This window comes from Melospiza melodia, chromosome 21 (assembly GCF_035770615.1).
Source record: "Melospiza melodia melodia isolate bMelMel2 chromosome 21, bMelMel2.pri, whole genome shotgun sequence".
NCBI lineage: Eukaryota > Metazoa > Chordata > Aves > Passeriformes > Passerellidae > Melospiza > Melospiza melodia.
Window position 1 is genome coordinate 3615024 of NC_086214.1, and position 22477 is coordinate 3637500.

The following is a 22477-nucleotide window of genomic DNA, read 5'->3' on the forward strand; positions in this document are numbered from 1 at the left end:
GCGCGGGAGGTGACGGCAGAAACCGCCCCGGGGCCGCGGGGCCGCGTCCCGCTCACGTGTGCGGCGGGGCCGGGGTGTTCCCGCCGCTGCGGTCGGGAATGCCGGCGCTTTTCCCCCGGGGCAGCGGGGCCGGGGCGCTAAATGCCGCCTCGGCTGCTTATATTTCAGGCGCGGGGCTGCTGGCTCTGCCCCGGCCAGGGCACACAGGCAGCCCATTGTTGGAGCCCCTTCGGCGCGGCGGGAGCAGGTGAGGCGGCTCCGAGCATCAATGGCAGCTCTGTCTGCGGCGGGGCGGGGAGGCGGCTGCGGCGCTCGGGGCTGGGGGCGGCGGGGACACGGACCCGCGGGATGTGTCGGGGGGCTCGCTGCGGGATGCTGGACCGTGCCCCGGCATCCCCACCCCGACAGATCCCACCGTGTTCCCCAGGGCTTTGCCGTGACATCCCGCTTCCTCCGAGCGTCGCCCGTGGGGACACCCCCATTGCACCGCCGTGACCCCTTCCCGATCCATCATCTCCCCCGTCCCTTCGCCAACCACCCTGGCAGCGCTTAGGGGTGTTTTCCCTGTCGGGAGCCACTTGTTGCATAGAAACTGGACAGAGTTTTGACTTTCAGAGCGACTTCGGGCCGAAGGTCCCTTCTCTCCCTGCAGGGACCCCACAGGTCCGGCGTGCGGCTCCCCTCCCGATAAGACTTTGCTTTCCCCCAGCGACAAACAACCTGACTGTGCATTTTTGAGTGGGTCGGAGGGATTTATGTTGGGCAAGGATGTTTTTTGGGAACATTCAGTCTCTGGGCTGTCGGTAACTAATCCTCAGCCTCCAGCGGGGAGAAGCTGCCCCGCTCCTCACAGCCTGAGTGGGAGGGTTGTTGGCCGTGCCTTGCTTGGCAGATGTGAAGCCAGAGATCCCGGTGGATCATCATTTGCTGGCAAGTCTCACCTGCCTCTTTGGGACCTTGAGGTAGCCAGGTTGGTGGGTCCATGTGTGGGTCCTGGGGAATGAGGGGCTCTCGGCTCAGTGGTGTGGGCTATGTGAGGTGGGACTGACACTCATGTCCTGGGTGGAGGTGTCCCCAAGACATTTTTGGCAGGAGATTCATGCCCCAAGCCCTCTCCCTGCGGGGTATCCTCTACATTGAGCAAGGCCAGGGTGACACAGCCTCTGCTGTGCACCCAGCAGTGCCTGGCATTGTGGTGACGCTGTGTTTAATGTCACCTTCCTGCCTGGGAATGGCCTCACTGCCCAGCTGAGGGGCTGTAGTGTGTCCCCATGCTGGTGAATACAGGAAAAGTGTCAGAAGGTTTTCCTGATGGATGTGCCAGAACGGGAGCTCTGCCCTCACAAACCCTGTTAGTGCAGTGTAACAGGGATGGGAACCCAGGCTCCTGCATGTCCTTCAAATCCCACTGCATTTGGGGCAGGGCATCCACGGCTGTCTGGATGCTGGGGCAGGTGCTGGGTGGTGAAGGCTCAGGATGGGTTGAGTGTGTTGAGCAGCCTGTTTTGGGGTGGAGGAGCTTCCTGCTGGGCGAGTGGGCTGTGGTCCCACCAGGACGTGTGCCTGTGCCATGGCTTCTTGCAGGTGACACTTGGGAAAATCTGGGACTGGGGTCCTGCAGGATGCACTGGCAATGAGCATTGGGATAGGGCTGTGGGGCTGGTGTCCGTGTGGGGCTGGTGTCTGTGGAGTGGTTGTCCTGGATGGCATGTCCTGAGGCACTTGGTGGTCCCACCTGTGCTGCACCACCATCCTCAGGGCTCTGGGGTCGGCTGCTGCTCCTCCATGCCAAGCTGGTGTCTGTCTGTCCGGCAGTGCTGGGGACACAGGGCCAGCAGTGCTGTCCGGGTGGGTGTGTCACTTGGGAATGTGGGGAAGGGCACAGGGGCTGCCCCTGCGTGGCAACTGCCAGGTGGAATATATGTCACGTTCCAGCATTAATTACAGTAATTGGCTGTCAGAGGCCGTGCTGGCGCCTGCTCTGCCTCCGAGGGGGAGCGCGAGCTGCTCAAGCTTTGATGCTCCGTGCGCGGGGGAGTCCCTGTCCCCACCTTGCCATTTGTCCCCAGCCCAGAGACATGTCCCCACGTGCCTGCGGGGACACCGTGCCGCTGGGAGCCACACACACACACACACACACACACACGCGGGCGTGTGCCTCTCTCCAAGCCCAAACACTGCGGTGGTTACAGCAGCTGGCTGGGAGGTGAAAGCCTCAGGCAGAGTCTGGCCCCGGCGGGGATGCTCCGGAGCCTTGTAGATTAAAGGGAGCCCTTGCCCACAAGGTTCTGGCCGCAGGGTAGACCCTCTGGTATGTGAACAATGCGGGCGTTCCAGCAGGACAGAGGGACGGAGCCTGGGCAGCTCCTCTGGCACAGGTCAGGCAGGCAGGACTATGGTCATGTCCCTAGGCTGGGGTCTGCTGTGAGACGTGGGTGTCCCCAGGCTTCCTCCTGGCACCACAGTGCATGGGCCACCAGGCTTGTCCCACCACACTGGGACATGATGCCCAGGGACATCCTGGCACGAGCAGTAGCAGCTCCAGGGTCCGTCACACCAAGCAATAAGAACAAACGATTGAATCGTGATGGTAACCCAGTGCTCAGGAAAACTAAGATTATTGCACTGCCTCTTATCTTTTCCTGGGGCCCAGGATTAAGCTAGGGTGATGAAACAGTGCAATGTCCGTCTGTCTGTCTGTGCCATCTGTCTGGTGTTGTGCTGTGCCTGCGCAGGGGCTTGCAGGGAGTAGGGAGGGAGCCCGTGTGGGAGTCATGCATTTAAAGAGGACAGGTCAGCATCAGCATGGCATCAGTGTTGGCATTGGTATTGGCACCAGCATGGCATCAGTATTGGTATTGGTACTGGCATCAGCACTGGGATCAGTGGGTATGGCTCTGGGACAGCTCGAGGCTGCATTTGCCCCTTGTAGCCCCAACCCACCCAACCCCACCACGCAGGCAGTGGGACACAGGCAGAGCTGGGGCTGAGGGTGGCTGTGTGAACCCTGGCTTGGCGCTGGGGCACAGGTGAGCTGGGTTTGGGGTCTGCCCCCCTGTAGCCCCAGGCAGTGCCGTCTCTCCTTTGTGGGGAAATGGCAGCCGCTCCAACCGGTTTGTGGGTGTGGGCGGTGGAACCTCCTGCCCGAGGCCTAATGGAGGCCTGCAAGTGCTGGTGTGGATGCCAAGGAGCAAACAAGAGCTGCTTGTGTCCTGCCGGGCATGGAGCCCAGCAGCCAGAGGGAACAATGTGCTCCTCCCCCGGCATGGGGCCATGGGGGGCCAGAGGCTGGCCTATGAGCTGGAGGGAAGTTGAGGCATGAAGGCGTGAAGGGACCCCATCCAAGTGAAGGAGCAGAGGGTTCTGGCAGAGATGGCGGAGATACCCTGGTGCCTAGACACTGGCTCTTCCCCTTTAGCATCCCAGCGCTGCCCTGGGCATGATGTCCTGCCTGCCCACAGCAAGGGGATGCACTCCTGCACCTGGGTGGCCTGGTTCCAATCCCCTGCATCCTCCTCCGTGGGAGCAACCGGGATATTAAGTGTCATCACTGCAGGGAGAAATACAAGTGGAAGAATCCCGGGAAACTGGTTCTACCCCTCCGTCCGGTGCCGGCGGCAGGCCGGCGGCTGCGGCGGCGCTCCTCCCTCGGCAAAGGCATAAAATGCCTGCCATGGTCCCGGCAGCCGGCACTGCGCGGCGGGAGGCGGGCGGGGAGCGGGCGGCGAGCGATGGCCTCCATGGGGATGCAGGTGCTGGGCATCGCCCTCTCTGTCATCGGCTGGCTGGCCTCCATCCTGTGCTGCGCGCTGCCCATGTGGCGGGAGACGGCCTTCGTGGGGAACAACATCGTGGTGGCGCAGATCATCTGGGAAGGGCTGTGGATGAGCTGCGTGGTGCAGAGCACGGGGCAGATGCAGTGCAAGGTGTACGACTCCATGCTGGCCCTGCCGCAGGACCTGCAAGCCGCCCGTGCCATGGTGGTGGTGGCCATCGTCCTGGCCATCCTGGGCACCCTGCTGGCCGTCACCGGCGGCAAATGCACCAATTGCGTGGAGGATGACGCCGCCAAAGCCAAGGTCATGATCTTCTCCGGCATCATCCTTATCGTCGCCGGTATCCTCATCCTCATCCCCATCTCGTGGTCAGCCAACAGCATCATCCAGGACTTCTACAACCCGCTGGTCTCTGACTCGCAGAAGCGGGACCTGGGCTCGTCCCTCTACGTGGGCTGGGCGGCCTCGGCGCTGCTGCTGCTCGGGGGGGGGATCCTGTGCTGCACCTGCCCCCCCCGCGGGGAGAAGCCCTACTCCGCCAAGTTCACGGCTGCTCGCTCCTTGCCAGCCAGCAACTACGTGTAGGAGCCGCCGCGCCTGCCTGGAGCCCCGGCCGCTGCAGGGCGCAGGGACCTCCCAGGACACGCAAAACCTCCCCGGCCGGGCTGGGGCTGGCCGGGCGCCGGGGCGGTGCGAGGGGAGGCAGACAGAGCCGCCTTTGTTCCACCGGGGTTGCAGCCGATTCTCTAATCTCGGTTGAGACAGGGGACAAGGAGATCCTGTCCTGGCTGTCCGCGGTGGGGGCTCTGCTCCCCCCGGAGCGCCCAGCTGAGGCATCTTCTCCGAGACATCACCTGATCTCCTCCTCGAGCATTAGCTGGCTCCCGGTATCGGGGTGTGCCGTGTGGTGACACAGCTCCCAGGAGCCCGTCCCACGGGTGGCACGGGGCTCTCTTTCCCCGCGTGAAGCTCCCCGGGACGTGTCTGTCCCTCGGGGTGGGTGGCGGTGTCGGTGCTGACAGGGACCGCGAATCTGTCCCGCGTGGTCACAGGGACGTAGTGGTTCTGCAAACCCCGGCAGGGTCTTGAGGGGTGACAGGGGCTGTCACCTGCCTGCTCTCTAAATTATGACTTTGACCTACTTTCGGGGCTCGGAGCGGCCGTACAGAGTGTGATTTCTCGCGGCAGCTCCCCAGGGCGGGGGCATCATTATCCTGGGAGTGGGACGGCAGCAGCCGGGCTGGGAAAACCGGTCGGGGAGGCGGGGCGGGAGCGGGGCTGTGCCCCCGCATGGTGGGGGGCGTCCCCCGGACCCGACCCCATCCATGGCCCCAGCGTGGGGCGCCCGGGGCGGGAGCGCAGTGTCACGGTACCCCTGCCCGTGTTCGGCCTTCCCGCATTAAACGGCAGCTGCTCTCACCCCGCTGTGCCTCGTGTTCTTTGCGCTCTCAACACCCGCCTCGGTGGTGGGACAGCCCGCTGCTCCTGTGCCCTGGGCTCTCCCGAAAGATCACCCAGATCTCTTCTTCGGAGTCTCCTGAGATCCCCGCCGCCCGTTCCAGCCCTGGCGTCCCCTCCCCGTTCCCCTCCCGGGGGTGACAGCGGCACAGAGCCTTGGCGGCGCCGGACGGGGCGCAGGGCTGTCCCACGCCTGTCCCGCCGCGATCTCCCCACGCGAGCCGGCAGAAGGCGGCGGGCGCCGGCTGGGGCGGGTCCGGGTGCGCTGGCCCCGGTGCCATCCCCGAGCCCCGGCCCCGGGAGCGCCCCGGGCCGGCGTGGGCAGCGCCCGCTGCTTTGCCTATCTCGCTTCCTGCACGGCAAGTGCTGCTCTGCTCTGCCTTGGGAACATCCATCCTTCCTTCCCTGCCTTGGGAACATCCATTCCATTTCTTTCCTTTTCCTTTTCCTTTTCCTTTTCCTTTTCCTTTTCCTTTTCCTTTTCCTTTTCCTTCCTTCCTTTTTGGGGGACGGGGGTGACCCCGCCTAGCTCTGGGTATCTCTTCTGGATCTGAGAGCTAGAAGGCTCCCAGCTCCTCAGTCCCTTCACGGTGCGCAGGAATGGTGGAAAACATGCCTGTGACCCCGTGGTGCCAGTGGGCAGGTGGGAATGTGAGCTCAAGGCTCTGCCGAGCATCCCCGGGGGTCCATGGAGGCACCACTTGTCCCCCTGCAGGCGCTCGTGGGCCCTGTTTGGGATGTCTCGTGTGGCCAGGTCCCGCTGGCTGGGGAAGGTGCCTGGGATGCTGCCCACCCCCCCGGCCCCTGCCCGCCTGCAGCACGGGGGAAGGGGCCGTGATTTTGGCCCAAAGGGTCTTTCATGGCCCAGGGGATGCCAAGGCCAGTGTTGGGATAAAAGGTGCTGGGGTAAGGAGTGCGGATACAGCGGGAGAGGAGAGGCTGGAGAAACCAAAACCGAGACAGGGGAAATGATGGTGAAACCTCTGGCAGGAGCCGCAGGGTGTGCCAGGCACAACCGATACCCGCTGAGCTCGGGGCCATAAAACCCCGGCTGGTCCCAGGTGCCAAGCACGGCACGGGCACCCAGGGGTGAACTCTGCTCCGCGAGGGGCTGAGCTGGATGTGGGCTGAGCCAGGGCCACAGCCGTCACACGTGGTCATGGTGGAGCTGCCAGTGTGCCCAGCATGCGTCCCTACACCAGCCACCCCTCTGCCAGGGATGCCATCTGTGGTGATCCCATAGCTCCTCACCAGGGCTTGCCCTCTTGGGGCTGCTCCTGGGGCTTCTCTGGGATGGTATCACAGAAGCTCTGAGCCCCAGAGCTGGGATCGGGGCAGAGCTCAGCTCTGATCCATTTCCCTTTTCTCCTGGAGAGGAGATCCTGGGTCCAAAGGGCACTGTGGGATGGCTGTGAGGGCAAAGCCAGAACGGGAGCAGGCAGTGCTGAGTGCTGTGGGGGGCTGCCTTCCCTGCCGTGCCCTGTGCCCTTCCCTGTGCCCCTGTCACGAGGCTTGTGGCCGGGGAGGCTGAGCACCCGTGCTGGAGGGGGACATGGGGTGGGCACTGGGGGGTGGGCACCAGGGCAGGCCATGGGATGGGTGTGAGGTGGGGCGTTTGCACTCTGCAGCACTGGGGGATGGGCCCACCTAGCCCCCCATCCTGCCCCCCATAAGCCATGCCTTCCCTGACTCTTGCCATGGCCAGGAAAGGGGGGATGACAGAGGCTGTGCTGCACTGTGGGGACAGTGTAGGGGCCAGTGTGACACACGGGGGCTCCTGCTTGGGGCCTGGCTCCTCAGTGCCACATGTGTCCCCATCCTGTCCTGCAGCACCGCCCCATGCCACTCAAGTGTCCCCGTGCCCTTCAAGTCCCCGTGTCCCCCATGCTGTCCTGCAGCCATTCCCATCCTGGGGGGGAGCAGGGCAGACCAGACGAAGCCCACGCTGTCCCTGGCTGTGGGCCGTGCCTGTGACACCCGTGCCTGTCCCCGCAGGAGCTGTTGATGGCGATGATGACGATGCAGACGGGAGGACTGATGATGGCCGCCCTGGGCTGGCTGGGCTCCATCCTCACCTGTGCCCTGCCCATGTGGAAGGTGACGGCCTTCATCGGCTCCAACATCGTGGTGGCCCAGGTGTTCTGGGAAGGGCTGTGGATGAACTGCGTCTACGAGAGCACGGGGCAGATGCAGTGCAAGGCCTACGACTCCCTGCTGGAGCTCACCTCTGACCTGCAAGCTGCTCGTGCCCTGGTGGTCACCTCCATCTTCGTGGCCTGCCTTGCCTTCTTCATCGCCCTCTCGGGAGCCGACTGCACCCGCTGCGTGGACGACAGCGGCACCAAGAGCAGGATCTCTGCGGTGGCAGGCGTCATCTTCATCATGGCCAGCATCATGCTGCTCATCCCTGTCTCCTGGTCTGCCAACAGCATCGTCAGCAACTTCTACAACCCCATGGTGCCTGAGGCCCTCAAGAGAGAGCTGGGGGCTGCCCTCTACATCGGCTGGGCCTCCAGTGCCCTGCAACTTTTCGGTGGAGGCGTCCTGTGCTGCTCAGGATCCCAGTCCCAGCAGGACCCCTACCCCAAGAAGTACAGGGCAGTGAAAACCTGCGGCCCAATGGGCTATGCCATGAAGGACTATGTGTGAGCCACTGTGCCCAGGTGCCAGCCCAAGGCAGAGCACCGCTGTCCCTGTCCTGCATCCCCGTGCCACACCCTGCCCCTGCACTGCCTCCCCCTGCCCATCCCCACGCTGGCTCACCCCCAGCACGGTCCCCACATGTGCCCTTCCCCAGGGCAGGGACTATAAACATCCTGGTGCCACCAAGGCTGCCTGGGCTCATTCTGAACAGCGCGGTGTGGGGAGGATGGTGACGCGTCCTGGGGTGCTGTGCCTTGCCAGCTGCTGTGCTCCAGCACCTACAACATCCCCATCTTCCCAAGGGGATCAGCAGCAGTCAGCCAGCTCCTGGCATTCCTTGCAGCAGGAAACAGGGGCAGGGAGAGGATGCTGAGCTAAGAGAGGCACGGGGGGACACCAGGTGCTCTGAGCCCCCATGGACGGGGAGGGGACCCCAGAGAAAGGCTGAATCCCCCCTCCCAAGCTCCTGGACACCCACCCTGGAGGGGGCACATTCCCACTGCTCTGGGAACAACACACAGCCCACAGACAGCAGGGACAGAGCTTTATTGAACAGGCAAGTGTAGGGCTGGGCACAGCCACAACCCCCAGCTGCCCAGGGAACAGTGCTGGAGACAAATGGGGAGGGAGCAGCAGGACTGATGGGCACAGGGACCCCAAAACATGGGGGACAAAGCAGAAGGGTGACAAGAGCCATGGAGAGGATGAGTGTGGAAGATGTGGGATGCCCTGGGTGAGGAACAGGGACAGACACAGCCATTGCCTCACACTGAGAACAGCTCCTGAGGGGAAGGATGCAACCTCTTCTCCAGGAACATGGGAACAGGATAAGCAGGAACAGGTCTGAGGGAAGGGAAAAATGAAAAAAAAAAAAAAAAAAAAACAAACCAAACAACCAAATATTCCAGGAAGAGATTTGGGTAAAAAACTTCCCAAGGGAGCCGTGGAGGAGGAATTGTGAAGGCAGCCCAGCAAGGGGCTGGGGGAACAGGCTGGGCAGGCAGTGCTGGATGGCTCCTGGGTGGGGACCAGCTGCCAGCTCCCCAAATCCCTTCCAGACTCATTTCCCCTCCCTGAACATTAACTACAAAGCTGTGGGAAAATGAGATTCAAGCAGCTGTTGTGGGATGCAAGGCAGATGTGGCACTTGGAAAGCCTCTCCAGCTGGGAGCCACCTTGGCGTTGCTGCTTTGACTCTGGACGTGGAGGCTCCTGCACCTCAGGGCTGGCTTGGTCCCTAGGGAGGAGGAGAGGCCACAGGACACAGCAGTGGGGACCCACCTCCAGCAGTCCCCAGCTAAACACTCTGGGGGTAGGAGATGGAGAAGGATCCAGATTTGACCATGAGTGCTGAGATGGGGAAAGTGGGAAGAAATCCCAGACTGGACATGCCTCAGAACAGCCATGTGGGTCTGTGAGATGTCATGGTGAACGGTGAGGTGTTGGGGTCAATACGTAAATGTCAGAGCTAAAGGTGGCACCCAGGAGACGCTGGTGAATCCAGAGACCCTCCCCATGCTGTGCAGCAGACAAGGGCCCCAACCAAGCCCAGACCTCGGTGAGAAGGAACCAAGGAAGGGAATGGGGGAAATTCCCCCAGGATATTGTCGCCCCCAGCAGCTGCCGTGCTGCAGGAGGGGGCCACTGGGCTCTGTTTTACAAAGGGTCCAGTGCTCACCCCCCCTCCAGAGCCATGCTAGCTCTCAGCCCTCCTCGAGGTTGGGAACAGGGCACTTCTGGTAGATGTAGACCACCCCAGAGATGTAGCCAGTGCCCTGGGTGCTCTCCTCCTCGGAGGTGGCCCTCTCCCAGTACTCCACTTCCTGGGCCTGCAGCTTCTGCCAGGCTCCTCTCTGCTCCAGCTGCCCCAGCGCTGCCTCCAGCTCCGCCTTGTACCGCAGGTTCGAGGGGTTGCTCCTCGTCGTCAGGCACAGGAAGCCGCCTGCGGGACAGGAGACAGGTAACACTGACACAGAGCGGGGACACGGGGAGGCACCGAGAGCCTGCCCGGAGTCAGCGGGCACGGACGGGGCAGCGGACGGGGGACAGGCAGGACAGCAGGCAGAGATGGGCAGCACAGGGGCCGGCAGGGCATGGGCAGGATGACCCGCCTGAGCACAGCTGTCACACACCAGCACCTTCACTGCCACCTTGTCCCGCTGCCCAGCCCTGGCAGCGCGCAGGGTCAGAGACCCCATGAATCGCCCGTGCATGGCAGCAGGGACAAGGCCATGTTCCAGCTGTGCCACGGGCCCAGCGGTCAGCAAGGGACCCACATCCACCGGGGCTCGGTGTCCCATCCCAGCCCGCCGGGGGTCCCGGCGCGGAGGGGAAGCGGCCCCACCTTACCCGGCTTGGTGACCCGCAGCAGCTCCGGCAGCACCGTGCTCGGCACCTGGCCCTCGCCCAGGGCCCCCACCACCGTCACGGCGTCGTAGTGCTCTGCGAGGACACGGCGCATCACCGGGGGGACCCTCCGGGGCTCCCCCGCCCGGTGCCGGCCCGTCACCCGTGGGCGTCACCGAGGGGTCCCGGGGCCCGCCCCCTCCCGTTACCTGCGGGCGCGGGCAGCGGCTCCCTGCCCAGGACGCAGAGCCGCAGCTCCTGGTAGAGCCCGGTGCTCCGCGCCCGCTCCAGCATCCCCGCGCTGCCGTCCACGCCGTCCACGCAGCGGAACCCGCGCCGGTGGAGCTGCGGGGACACAGGCACCGTCACCCCCGCCCCGCCCCGTCCCGTTACCCCCAGCCCGTCCCGCCCTGTCCCGTCCCGTTAGCCCCGGCCCGGCCCGTCCCGTTAGCCCCGGCCTGTCCCGCCGGTACCTCTCGCGCTACGAGCCCGGTGCCACAGGCCACGTCGAGCAGCCGCGCCTCCGCACGCGGCGCGGGGAAGGCGAAGGCGAGCGAGGCGGCGGCGAGATACGGTGCCCGGTACTCCAGAGCCGCCACATCCTGCGGGGACACGGCGGTCAGCGGGGACACCCACGGCCCCGTTCCCGTTCCCTCTGTGTCCCCGGTACCTGCTCGTAGAGGGCGGCCCAGCCGTCGTAGAGCCGCAGCCGTTCGGGCAGCGCCGAGCCCCGGTGCACCGCAGCCACGCGGTCCCGCACGGCCGTCGGCGGCCCCATCCCGGTACCGCCCGGTACCGTCCGGGCCGACTGACCCGCGCCGGGCCCGCCCCCGCCACCATTGAGCCGGAGGCTCCGCCCCGGACACGCCCCTAAAGCACTTGGCCCCGCCCCCCGCTCGCGACGCGCCCCCAGTGCCTCATTGGCTTCTCTGCTCGCCCAGGACACGCCCCCAAGCGAGGTTCCACAATGACCCCGCCCAGGAACGCCCCACAGAACACGCGACCCCGCCCCGGCCAATTGGTTGGGGGCGCCCGCCCCGGCCACGCCCCCGCGCTCCATTGGCTGCCGGAGCTGCCCCTCGGGGCGTTGGGAGCGACCAAGTGCCCTGGGCAGCGGGGGGGGGGGGGGAAGGACCCGGTGTCCTGAGACCTGACCAAATGTCCGAGTGGTGACCAATGGCCCAGGGAGGCGTCAGATATCCTGGGGGGCTGGCCAAGTCCAGTAACGGTGACCTCAAATACCCCAGGGCCGTGACACCGAATCCCCGCGGGGAGCGGCACCGGCGGCCCCAGGGCGCCTGTCTCCAGCAGTGTCCCCTGTTCCTGCTGCTGTCACCTGCAGGGGTCAGTGCCCATTGCGTCACTCATGTCCCAGGCGCGGGGACAGTGTCCTGGACAGGTCACCTCCTGCCCGGGCCCTGGCCCCAGCCCCACACGGCCCCAGCGCTGCGCTCTTCTCCATCCTGCCCCCGCATCTCCTTCCTCCACTCCGACCGTCACCCAGCGTGGCGGCCCCCCGCCCCCGCCGTGTCGCACCGTGTGCGGCAGTGACAACCCGGGACTGCCCCCGGGGAGGGGGCCACGCACTATCGGGCAGCTGCTGCTTGTCCGTGCCGCCCCTCGGGCCGGGGGTCATGGTTGGGCCAGGGGCCAGGGGCCAGGAGCCAGGAGCGGGCCGTGGCGGGGAGGGAGAGGCGCGGGCTGGCTCCTGCGAGGAGCGGGGAGCTGGGTTGATGATGGCGGCCGGCTCCTTGCAGCTCGCGGGGTGCCATCAGTGTGTGACCTGGGTGAGGTTGGGGTTTGGCTCAGAGCAAGAACAGCCCTGAGACCCCGCGCGATGCACGGCGGGGGCAGGATGTCACCTCCAGGTCACAGCTCTCCGGAGTGCCTGATGCAGGTGCCCAACGTTTGTCAGGTTCCGTACCCAGCTGCGTTATCCCTCCAAGGGCGAGGTCACTGCGGGAGTCCCCGTTAGCCTTTGGTGTCGCAGCGAGGCCGAGGGACAAGCTCTGGGACAAGCCACAGCTGTGCCCGTCGCCTCCGGCTGTTCCCAGAGCGAAACAGACGGATCCAACCGCTAATTAGTGACGGATTCAGCTGCTAATTAATGACGGGAAGAAAATGCGGTGCCCTGACGGAGCCGGTGGCCTCGTCACCTCCTGTGTCCCTCCCTGGGGCCCCGTCGGTGTCACAGGCTCAGCCCGCGGCCGGTCGGTCAGTGCTGGCCGGGACCCTCGAGAGGGAGCCCTCCGCCCGCGGGACGGACCGGCACGGCCGCGCTGGGGTTCCTGGCGGAGCCGCAGAGCACAGCGCGGGGCTGGGGGCGCCCAGGGACAGCAGCGACCGTGCCACCCACCCCAGGCACAGGGATGGCTCCCGGGCTGGGGCTGCGGTGCTGTGACAGCTCCTGCCACTGTCCATGGGCATTTTGTCCCCCCTGCTGCCACCAGCGTGGGCCCAGTCCTGTCCCTCGTGCTTGGCGTCCTTAGGAGGGCTGTGGCCTCCAGCAAGGACTCTCTCAGTCTCGCCATGGTTGCCACCACTAAGTGAACTTCCCTCAAGGAAGCAGTGCCAGGATGCACCTCCAGCACCCCCTGTCCCTGCTCTGCTGGCCCCAGGGCCCACCGGACCTCGCCTTCTGCAGCCTTGACCTGTACAGATCAGCCCCGAATCTGCCGGTGCTTTCTCCATCCCCTTGCCGTGGCTGGCTGGCTCTGTCACAGCACAGCTGTGTGAACACCTGCACCCCGTGCCACCCCCACAACGCTGGGCTGGCTGGGGCCCAGCATGGCCCTGCTGGGGTCTGCGCAGGGCCTGTTGCCAGCGTGGGATGGCCTGGGCCATCCCTGCTTGGGCAGGGGACAGAGGTGGCAGCAGGTGTTGGCAGGCTGGAGCGTCCCACGGCCGGTGCCGGTGTGAGGCTGGACTTTGTCCTGACATGTGGCCTGGTGCTGGCGGGCTCCCACTGGGTCACAGGACGTTCCTCTCTGATGGTGCAGTTCCTTGGGGCGCTGTCCTTGTCCCCTGCCAGGGGACACGGCTCTCTCTGTGCCCTGATGGGGTGCTGGGACACTGGAGCTCAGCTCAGCTGCCCTGATGGAGTGTCCCCACCGCCCCTCGAAGGGACCTGGGGGAACGTGTGCCCCCAAGGCAGGGGCTGAGCCCCCCGAGCCCACAGATCTCTGCTGGGGCCTCGCCTGCCCTCCCTCCCCAAGGAGTTGCTGTAGGGGTGGAAGCGTAGCTTAGGTGGGGCCCTCGCCTCCGAAGCTGCCACCGAGCTGGGACAGGAGTTGGCAAAGGCCAGACCTGTGCTGCGTTTGGGCCAGGCATCTCCAGGCTGGGCAATGTCACCTGGCACCAAACCTGCCTGCAGGTCCCCCCTCTGAGGCTTCCTGGATGCCCAGGTGAAGTGTGGTGGCATTGGTACCCAGGGCAGGTGGGCTTGCATGGCCCAGGGCCTGTGCAGGGCAGCCCTGGCACATCCTTGGCCCTTGGGGTGGGACTGATGCTGTCCCCCTGGACACCCCAATAATGTTGGAATATCCCTAAGCTTCTTCATCAGGCTGGAGTGACAGAATGCTCAGCCCCGTGGCCTTGTGTGCCTCAGAGACTTCCTGGGTGGCCCACACAGCTCCTGGGTCCGGCTGTGGTGTGGGTGTCCCTGGGGCAAGGGACAGATGCTTGCAGGGGGACAACCGTGGACTTGGCAGCTTCTGGCTCAGAGGACTTTGGGGACAGTCATGGTAACTGTCACTGGAGGCTGTCACGGTCATGAGCTGCATCTCTGTGCATCGGTCCTGACTGCAGTTTCTTGGTGGTGCAGGAGCCTACCAGTGCCAGGGAATGGCTTCAGGGCATCCCAAGACATTTCCAGCTCTGGGAAAGGGCCCTTCATGGTCCTCTGAGCTGTCTGCTGCATTTCCTGAGCTGGGAAAGCATGGACAACCATCCCATGGGGCACTTGAGCTACACAAGGTGGAGGTGGAATGCTCTGCTGGGTGCAGAATTGGGCAGAGCAGGGAAGGAAAACCCTGTGGGGTGACAGCCAGGTGGGATCTGGAGAGCCCCCATGGGGAGACAGAGGGAGGAGGGAGGATCAGGTTGGAAATTAGGAAAGATTTCTTCACAGAAAGGGCAGTCAGGCCCTGGCACAGCCGTGCAGGGCAGGGTGGAGTCCCCAGCCCTGGAGGGTTTAACAGCCCTGTGCATGTGGCACTTGGGGACATGGGGCAGTGGTGGCCTTGGCAGTGCTGGGAGAATGGTTGGACTCGATGGTCTCGGAGGGCTTTTTCCAGCCTCAGTGATTCTGTGATCTCCCCATGGCCGAGGGGCTGACAGACAGCAGGACAGGGCCAGGGTGGCTGGTGGGGCTTCACACACCCTGGGTGGGATTGCTCTGCACTCACATCCTTAGAGGAAGGAGCATTTTCCTTTCCTCTCACCCCCATCCCCGCGGTGTTCCAGGGCCCCACTCAGACACATGGGCTCGCCTGGGTCCCTGGGCTCCTGCCCGACTTCTGAGTCTGCAATCTCGGCGTGGCTGGCACTGCTGGTGCCCGGGGCTGCTGTCACCAACCCTCCTGCCCTGGTCCCACGGCCCGCGCCGCTCCGGGCAGGTGACAAGGAGGTGACAAACAGCAGAGCTGGGTGGCGATCGGGGTGGGTGGCGCGGCAGGAGCGGCTCACGGAGCTCATTCTAGGAGCTGGAAGAGCTGCGCTGCCTCCAGTGGGCCACGCTGTCCCCGACCCGCCGGGACCCGGCTATTCCCTGAGTGACCCGGCCATTCCCTGAGTGACCCGGCCATTCCCCAAGTGTGGCTGTCCCGGCTGTTCCCTGAGTGTGGCTGTCCCGGCTGTTCCCGAGTGTGGCTGTATCGGCCATTCCCCGAGTGTGGCTGTCCCGGCTGTTCCCCGAGTGTGGCTGTCCCGGGTATTCCCTGAGTGACCTGGGTGAGTGTGGCTGTCCCGGCCATTCCCCGAGTGTGGCTGTCCCGGCTGTTCCCCAGTGTGGCTGTCCTGGGTATTCCCTGAGTGTGGCTGTCCCCGCCATTCCCTGGATATGGCTGTCCCAGCCGTTCCCTGAGTGTGGCTGTCCCGGCCATTCCCCGAGTGTCCCGGCCATTCCCTGAGTGTGGCTGTCCCGGGTATTCCCTGAGTGACCTGGGTGAGTGTGGCTGTCACCCGCAGGGCCCTGGCCATGGCCGGTGCCCGGGGCCAGCAGCAGAGGCCATCCGTGCCATGCTGGGAGCGCTCCCTGGCCGCTGTGCTCCTGCATCAGTGCCAGCCCCTGCACGTGTGTCGCCTGCATCCCATCCTCCCTCCCTCCCGCGCCCCAGTGCGTGGTGCTTTCATCCTTCTTGCGTCCCAAATCCTTCATGCTCCTTTCCCCCGAACTCCCAGCGTATGGACTCCACCCTCCCTTTGTGCTCCTGCTGCACAGAGCTCCACACCCCCTCTGCCCCTCGGCTCCACACGTTCATAGGGGCATGGTGCTCCCACACTGCTGACATTCCCATTTCTCCTCATCCCCATCCCAAATGCCAGTGGCTTCATTCACAGTTGTGTGCTCTGGCTGCAGTTCCTAGCTGAGCTCAGCCTCTTCCTCACCTCTGAGCAGCCCCACAAACCACATCCACACCCCCAGCCCATGGACTTCACTCCTTGTTCCCCTTCCCCCTTGTTCCCTCTTGTCTCCATTGTCACCTGCTCCTTTCCCCTGACTGGGGACTTCCCATCCTGACCATACCCAAGACACCCAGAGACCTCAGGTTCCACCCACCCCACGTCCCCCGTTTCTCTGTCACACCCCATCACCTCCTGTCCCTCACAGCCCTTCCTGCAGCCAGCTGAGTTTCCCTGGGTGCTGCCTCCCTGTTCCCATTCCCACAGGCAGTGGGAATGACATCACTGACACCTTGGCACACCTCAGGCCAGTGACTCAGTGTCCCTCCTGGGACAGCACCTCTGGAACTCATCACCTTCGTGGAACAGCACCCTCCTGACTCAGAGTCCTTCGTGGAATAGCACCCTTGTGACTCAGGGTCCTCAGGTCCACCCCAGGAGCTCCCCGTTCCCACCCTGGGACACAACGTGACTCACTGGTCACATCCCTGCCACTCCTGCCATTCCAGGCGTGGCTGCCCCACAGTCCCTGGCTCGATGCAAGCCCACCCCACCATGTCCCCAGATACCCCCGGCCACCTGCCCTGCCACCAGCCTGGCTGCCCAGAGCACTCCTGGGCGCCGCTCCGGATCTCCTCCCCGGGACTCCCCTCTTTGGTCCCTGCACCGTGGGCAGTGACTGCCACCTCCTGGGAAGAACGAGGGACAGGGCGGGTGAGGTGGCAGAGGTGGAAGTTGCGGTGAAGCCCAGCCCAGCAATAAGGTACAGACTTTCACTGGAGCAGGAATTAATGAGTGGATGGATTAGTGGCTAGAAATAAACAAAGGATTTCTTGTGACTTGTAAGAGATGACTCAGTGGTTTCGGGAAAGCTGGCTGCTCTGCAAGGGATGTCGGTGATCCCAGGGCAGTCTGGACCTTACCTGTCGGGCTCATCCTGATGATCCTAAAGCACTTCTGGACCTTTGGTGATGTCCAGCCACCTCACCTCTGTCTGCACAAGGGCTGAGGTGGTGTTTGGGTATCTGAATCCTAAAAAGCAGTTTGTAACTTCCTCCACCAACTTCCAACTCTATAGATAGTCAGGAAGGAGGATGGGCTGCTGTGCCCAATTGCTGCTATTTGTTTTATCCTCAGGCTCTGGTAGTATTTCCTGGAGACCAGTCTTTCCTTTCTCAGGGACATCCCTGAACCCCAGCTGTGATGTGGGCCCAACAGATTGCCATTGGCAGGAGAGATGGAGAATCCCTATGCTGCTTCATCCCCTGCCCATCCTTCCTGCCCAAATGAGGAGTTGAGGGGGAGCCCCTGTGGGAGTGAAGGCAAAGAGGTCAAACCATTTTCACCTTCTTGAGCTAAGCTGAACCTGAGCTGAGCTTTGCCAATTCCAGCTGGAACCAAATCACCAGACTTGGACCGTGTCACCCAGGCAGGGAAAGCAAGCTGAGAAGTTACACAAGGGATTTGGAGTGAATGGAGTGGGAAGGTGTCAGTGGGCTGGGTGATGATGACCATGGACTGAGTGTTCCTAGAATCCCAGAAAGGTTTGGGTTGGAAGTGACCCTAAAGACCAACTTGCACTCCACCCCTGAGTTCATCCATCCTAGAGCCTGATGGCATCTGTGCTTGTTTTGGAAGTGATGCCAGCCAATTGCTGCTGGCTGTTGAGGCTTGCCCTCCCTGTGCTGAGCATTTCAGCTTTGCTGGAGGATTGCATCCTTGGGTTTGGTGGCTGGAGCTGCTGCTCTGAACGCTCCCCGGCCTGTGCTGATGCCTGGCTGGGCAGGCTGGTGCTGGGTGTCTGAAGGGACAGTGCAGCTGCAGGGGCTGTGCAGGGACAGTGCAGCTGCAGGGACAGTGCAGCTGCAGGGACAGTGCAGGGACAGTGCAGGGACAGTGCAGGGACTGTGCAGGGACAGGGGCTGTGCAGGGACAGTGCAGCTGCAGGGACAGTGCAGGGGCTGTGCAGGGACAGTGCAGGGGCTGTGCAGGGGCTGTGCAGGGACAGTGCAGCTGCAGGGGCTGTGCAGGGACTGTGCAGGGACTGTGCAGGGACAGGGGCTGTGCAGGGACAGTGCAGCTGCAGGGGCTGTGCAGGGGCTGTGCAGGGGCTGTGCAGGGACAGTGCAGGGACTGTGCAGGGACAGTGCAGCTGCAGGGGCTGTGCAGGGACAGTGCAGGGACTGTGCAGGGACAGTGCAGCTGCAGGGGCTGTGCAGGGACTGTGCAGGGACAGTGCAGCTGCAGGGGCTGTGCAGGGACAGTGCAGGGACAGTGCAGGGGCTGTGCAGGGACAGTGCAGCTGCAGGGGCTGTGCAGGGGCTGTGCAGGGACAGTGCAGGGGCTGTGCAGGGACAGTGCAGGGACAGTGCAGGGGCTGTGCAGGGACAGTGCAGGGGCTGTGCAGGGACAGTGCAGGGGCTGTGCAGGGGCTGTGCAGGGACTGTGCAGGGACAGTGCAGCTGCAGGGGCTGTGCAGGGACAGTGCAGCTGCAGGGGCTGTGCAGGGACAGTGCAGGGACAGTGCAGGGACAGTGCAGGGACAGTGCAGCTGCAGGGGCTGTGCAGGGACAGTGCAGGGACAGTGCAGGGACAGTGCAGGGACAGTGCAGGGACAGTGCAGCTGCAGGGGCTGTGCAGGGGCTGTGCAGGGACAGTGCAGCTGCAGGGGCTGTGCAGGGACAGTGCAGGGGCTGTGCAGGGACAGTGCAGGGACAGTGCAGCTGCAGGGGCTGTGCAGGGGCTGTGCAGGGACAGTGCAGCTGCAGGGGCTGTGCAGGGACAGTGCAGGGACAGTGCAGGGGCTGTGCAGGGACAGTGCAGCTGCAGGGACAGTGCAGGGGCTGTGCAGGGGCTGTGCAGGGACAGTGCAGGGGCTGTGCAGGGACAGTGCAGCTGCAGGGGCTGTGCAGGGACAGTGCAGGGACAGTGCAGGGGCTGTGCAGGGACAGTGCAGCTGCAGGGACAGTGCAGGGGCTGTGCAGGGGCTGTGCAGGGACAGTGCAGGGGCTGTGCAGGGGCTGTGCAGGGACAGTGCAGCTGCAGGGGCTGTGCAGGGGCTCTTGGAGGAGGCAGAGCAGCAAAGGCGGCGCTGGAGCTCCTGGGTCAGGGAGGGTCCTGCTCCTGCAGAAACAGAGTCAAGGGAGTAAGTTCAGGGAGAGGCCAGGAATCCGGCAAAATGGAAATCTTGGGAATTATCTCAAGAACAAGGAGGAGGAGCCCAGACAGCGGAAACAACTTTAAATCATTCGAGACAGGGTAACAGGAGTGTGTGAGCACAGGCAGCACGGCCTGCTGGGGTGGCTGATGGACTTCCCAGGGTCCAGAGGGAAGGGAAGGTGACCCAGGGTGATCCTGCTGACCCAGGGCGGTCCCTGTGGTTCTGGGGAGGTGTGGCCATGCCTGGGACTGGGGTGGCTGCTTGGTCACCTTCCTTTTCTACGCTGAGTGGGGAGTGCAGGTAAAGTCCTCTCTCTCACAGGGCTGAGCTCAGCCTAGGCTGGGCTGGAGGCACAGGGAGCCTGGCTAAGTCCCACATTTCCAAAAGCCTGGTGATGGACTTTTGTCTTATGGCACTTTGAACACTATCTGAAGAAATCTCATCTGTGGATTATCTCAAGTAACAATTAAACTAGGAGCTCACGTGTGTTCAGAGGGTGGGTTCAGTTCGAGTTCATGGAAGAAAAATACCTCAAGGATTATCACAGCCAAAGGCTCAGCTCTGGCTCAGGATGCCCATGAAAATTGCTCTAAGCTGGGAAAGTATTTGAGGCTGTGTCACCCTGTGTGGGTGCTGGGGTTCTGCTGTTGGGGGTGAAGTGCAGGGGAGCTCTGGGCACTGCTCCCCCACTCTCTCAGGACAGGGCAAGGCAGGGAACCTCCTCCTCCAGCACTTGGAAAGGCGGCTGGGAAGGACATGGGTCTGACCCTTGACTGCAGGAAGGGGTTTGGTGCTGTTTCACAGGACCATGACTTTCCTGGGGCTGTTATAATGTGTGTGCAGGTGTGGTTCCCACAATCCTCAACACCCTGGTATCCACAGCCATGTGAGAAGCCTTGAAGGACCAACTCAAAGTGGGCCTGACTTGTCGAAGAAATTATATTTTTTAAAAAGTCACCCCCACAACCCACCTCATTAAGGGAGATGCCTTAAGAGGAAAATCAGGCTGATCCTGGTGGAGAGCAGGGGCTGGAGGAGCCCCACAGAGGCTGGAAAGGAGGAGCAGGATCAGGACCAGGACCAGGACCAGGACCAGGATCAGGACCAGGACCAGGACCAGGACCAGGATCAGGATCAGGACCAGGATCAGGAGGAAACTTGTCTGATCAGCCTCAGCAAGGGAAGGACAATTGCTCTGCTGGTAGAACAAGGATTTGGGGGTCAAGATGGCACAAATTACCAGTGTCAGAGAAGATTTCTATGCCAGGACACAGGGAATGACTCAGAGGCCAGGGATGGATGGGATATTGGGAATTAGGAATTGTTCCCTGTGAGGGTGGGCAGGCCCTGGCACAGGGTGCCCAGAGCAGCCCCTGGATCCCTGGCAGTGCCCAAGGCCAGGCTGGACAGGGCTGGGAGCAGCCTGGGACAGTGGGAGGTGTCCCTGGATGGGCTCTGATGTCCCAACCCAAACCATTCCATGATTCTGTGCTTCTCAGCCACCCAGGTCATGCTGGTGTCACTCTCTACCAGTTCCTGGAGCCTTGGGGGTCCTTGCTGTGACCTCCCAGGTGTGCAGACCCCCCAGCCCCAGGTGCCTGCAGGCTCTGTGTGCAGCACAGATGCTCTGGGCCATGCCAGATCCTCTGTGTTTCTTGGCCCCTGGCTCCTCGGCCATCTCGCCAGGTATGTAACTATCCCAGCTATTTCCTGCTGTACTGCAAGGAAAAATGAAAAAATTAAATCATCCAACCTTTGCCCTTTCTGATCCAGATCCAGGCTGCAGCATTGCAGACGGATTGCGTGTGGTGGCAGCGCCGCCAGCACCCCGTGCCCTGCCTGTTCCCTTTGGCAAGGGGAGCACGAGGGGCTGCCACGGCCCTGGCCTGCAGCCAGCTCCCATCACAGCCCCCGTGATTTATGGCCTGCATTCCTGCTGCTGACAGGCACATCCTGGGATGCTGTGCTCCTGGAGAGAAGCACTGGGGCTCTCTGGGGCTGCCCGTGCCCCCTGGAGCTGCCCTGGCCTTGGCAGAGAGGGGCAGCTCCCACCAGTGCTGCCAGCGGGGTCTGGGCTCAGGAGGGACCCCTCGTTCCCAGGGATTTGTTCTGTTTTCTGTCTCATGATGAGAGTGCCGGGGTCCAACATCCCAGGATTACACTCCATAATCCCAAACTGGCAGCCCCTGCTGCCCCGTTCCCAGGCTGGTGTGGTGGGTCCTGCCCTGCGGAGGGGCTGCCAGGCTGTGCCAGGCTGTGCCAGGCTGTGCCACGCTGTGCTGCATGGGCTGAGCTGGGCCTGCAGGGCCCAGAGCAGGTCCTGAGAGCCTGAACCCCCAGATGTGCAGCTGAGGGCAGCACAGCCCAGCAGCTGCTCTGCTCCTCTCCTGTTCCATGGTTCCTGGGGGGATTTGCCATCCCTGGGCCCGTCCCCTCAGCAGGTGTGGAATGGACACGGCAGTGGGGCAAGGCAAGCACTGGAGACATGATGGCCACTGGGTTTGCTGGTATTTTGATCTGGTGTTGGTGGGAGCAGTGGTTTCCTGATGCCCAGACATCCCATGGGAAGGCCAGGCCAGGCTGGAGGCAGGGCTGTGTCCCTGGGTGCTGTGAGGCTGAGGGTGGGGTGTGGGACATGGTGTTTCTCCCCATGCCTCCAGATCCCCTCCTGCCAGCACCCAGTGACAGGGGCTTGGTGTCCTGCTCCCTCCTGGCTGGGCCTTCAGCCTCCTGCTCAGGCAGGGATCTCTGCACTTGTGTCTCTACACAGCCCAAGAGAGGGAATTGCCTCAGCTCCCCTCCAGTGGCCAGAGCTGGGAAGCACCAGGGATGGATCTGGCCAGGGCTCTGTGGCTGCAATGGCATCTCATCCTGTCCCAGGCTGTGCTGGGATGTGTGGGACCCCAGGGCCTGTCTCCCCAGTCTGTGGGATCCACCCCAGGCTGGCAGGAGCCATAGGGACCCCACAAACCCCCCTGAGTGCCTCCAGCCCCATGCAATTGTGGGCACAACCCCGTGCCCCTGGCTGCTGCCACGGACCAGCTCCCCAGGGCTGTGTGCAGCAGGCAGGACCTGGTGCTTGTGAAAGGTTCTTTGTTATTTTTTCATCTTTTTTTCCCCAGCAAGAGCAGGCAAGCCACGGTCTGGATTCCAGTTTGGCTGTAATTGTGCTGTTATCTCTCCCCCAGGGCCTGGTTTCACTCATGCTTGGGGTCCCTGTGAGTGAATGGATGTCTCCATTAGGGCTGTTCCAAAGCATTCCCTGCCTCTGCCCTCTCCCACTTGCCCTTGCTGACCTCTGCACTCCCCTTGGCCCTGAGCCCCAGGCACTGCAGGGCAGAGGTTCTGGAAGCACCTGCAGTCCTGAACCTGAGTGTCCCAGCAGCCAGTGTGACAGCTGTGGCTGGCAGCACAGGGAACCCCTCGATTTCTCCTGATGGAATTTTTCCCCCCATGACAGTCACAACATGTG

General features: G+C 63.2%; 3 protein-coding genes across 3 annotated transcripts; 2 read left to right on the plus strand and 1 right to left on the minus strand.

Moving 5' to 3' along the window:
* Positions 1–114: 114 nt before the first annotated feature.
* Positions 115–8063, plus strand: LOC134427698 (claudin-4-like). The gene is made up of 2 exons (XM_063173747.1): positions 115–247; positions 7230–8063. The coding sequence occupies exon 2, from the start codon at positions 7239–7241 to the stop codon at positions 7881–7883; it is 645 nt and encodes a 214-aa protein (XP_063029817.1). The 5' UTR covers positions 115–247; positions 7230–7238; the 3' UTR covers positions 7884–8063.
* LOC134427666 (claudin-4-like) lies at positions 3684–5178 on the plus strand. The gene has a single exon (XM_063173697.1). The coding sequence runs from the start codon at positions 3732–3734 to the stop codon at positions 4359–4361; it is 630 nt and encodes a 209-aa protein (XP_063029767.1). The 5' UTR covers positions 3684–3731; the 3' UTR covers positions 4362–5178.
* Positions 8064–8404: 341 nt separating the features above from the next.
* On the minus strand, positions 8405–11035 carry METTL27 (methyltransferase like 27). Its single transcript, XM_063173920.1, has 5 exons — positions 10894–11035; positions 10697–10825; positions 10433–10568; positions 10227–10319; positions 8405–9819 (listed from the first exon to the last, which is right to left on the minus strand). The coding sequence occupies exons 1-5, from the start codon at positions 10999–11001 to the stop codon at positions 9581–9583; spliced, it is 705 nt and encodes a 234-aa protein (XP_063029990.1). The 5' UTR covers positions 11002–11035; the 3' UTR covers positions 8405–9580.
* Between the last annotated feature and the right edge of the window lie 11442 nt (positions 11036–22477).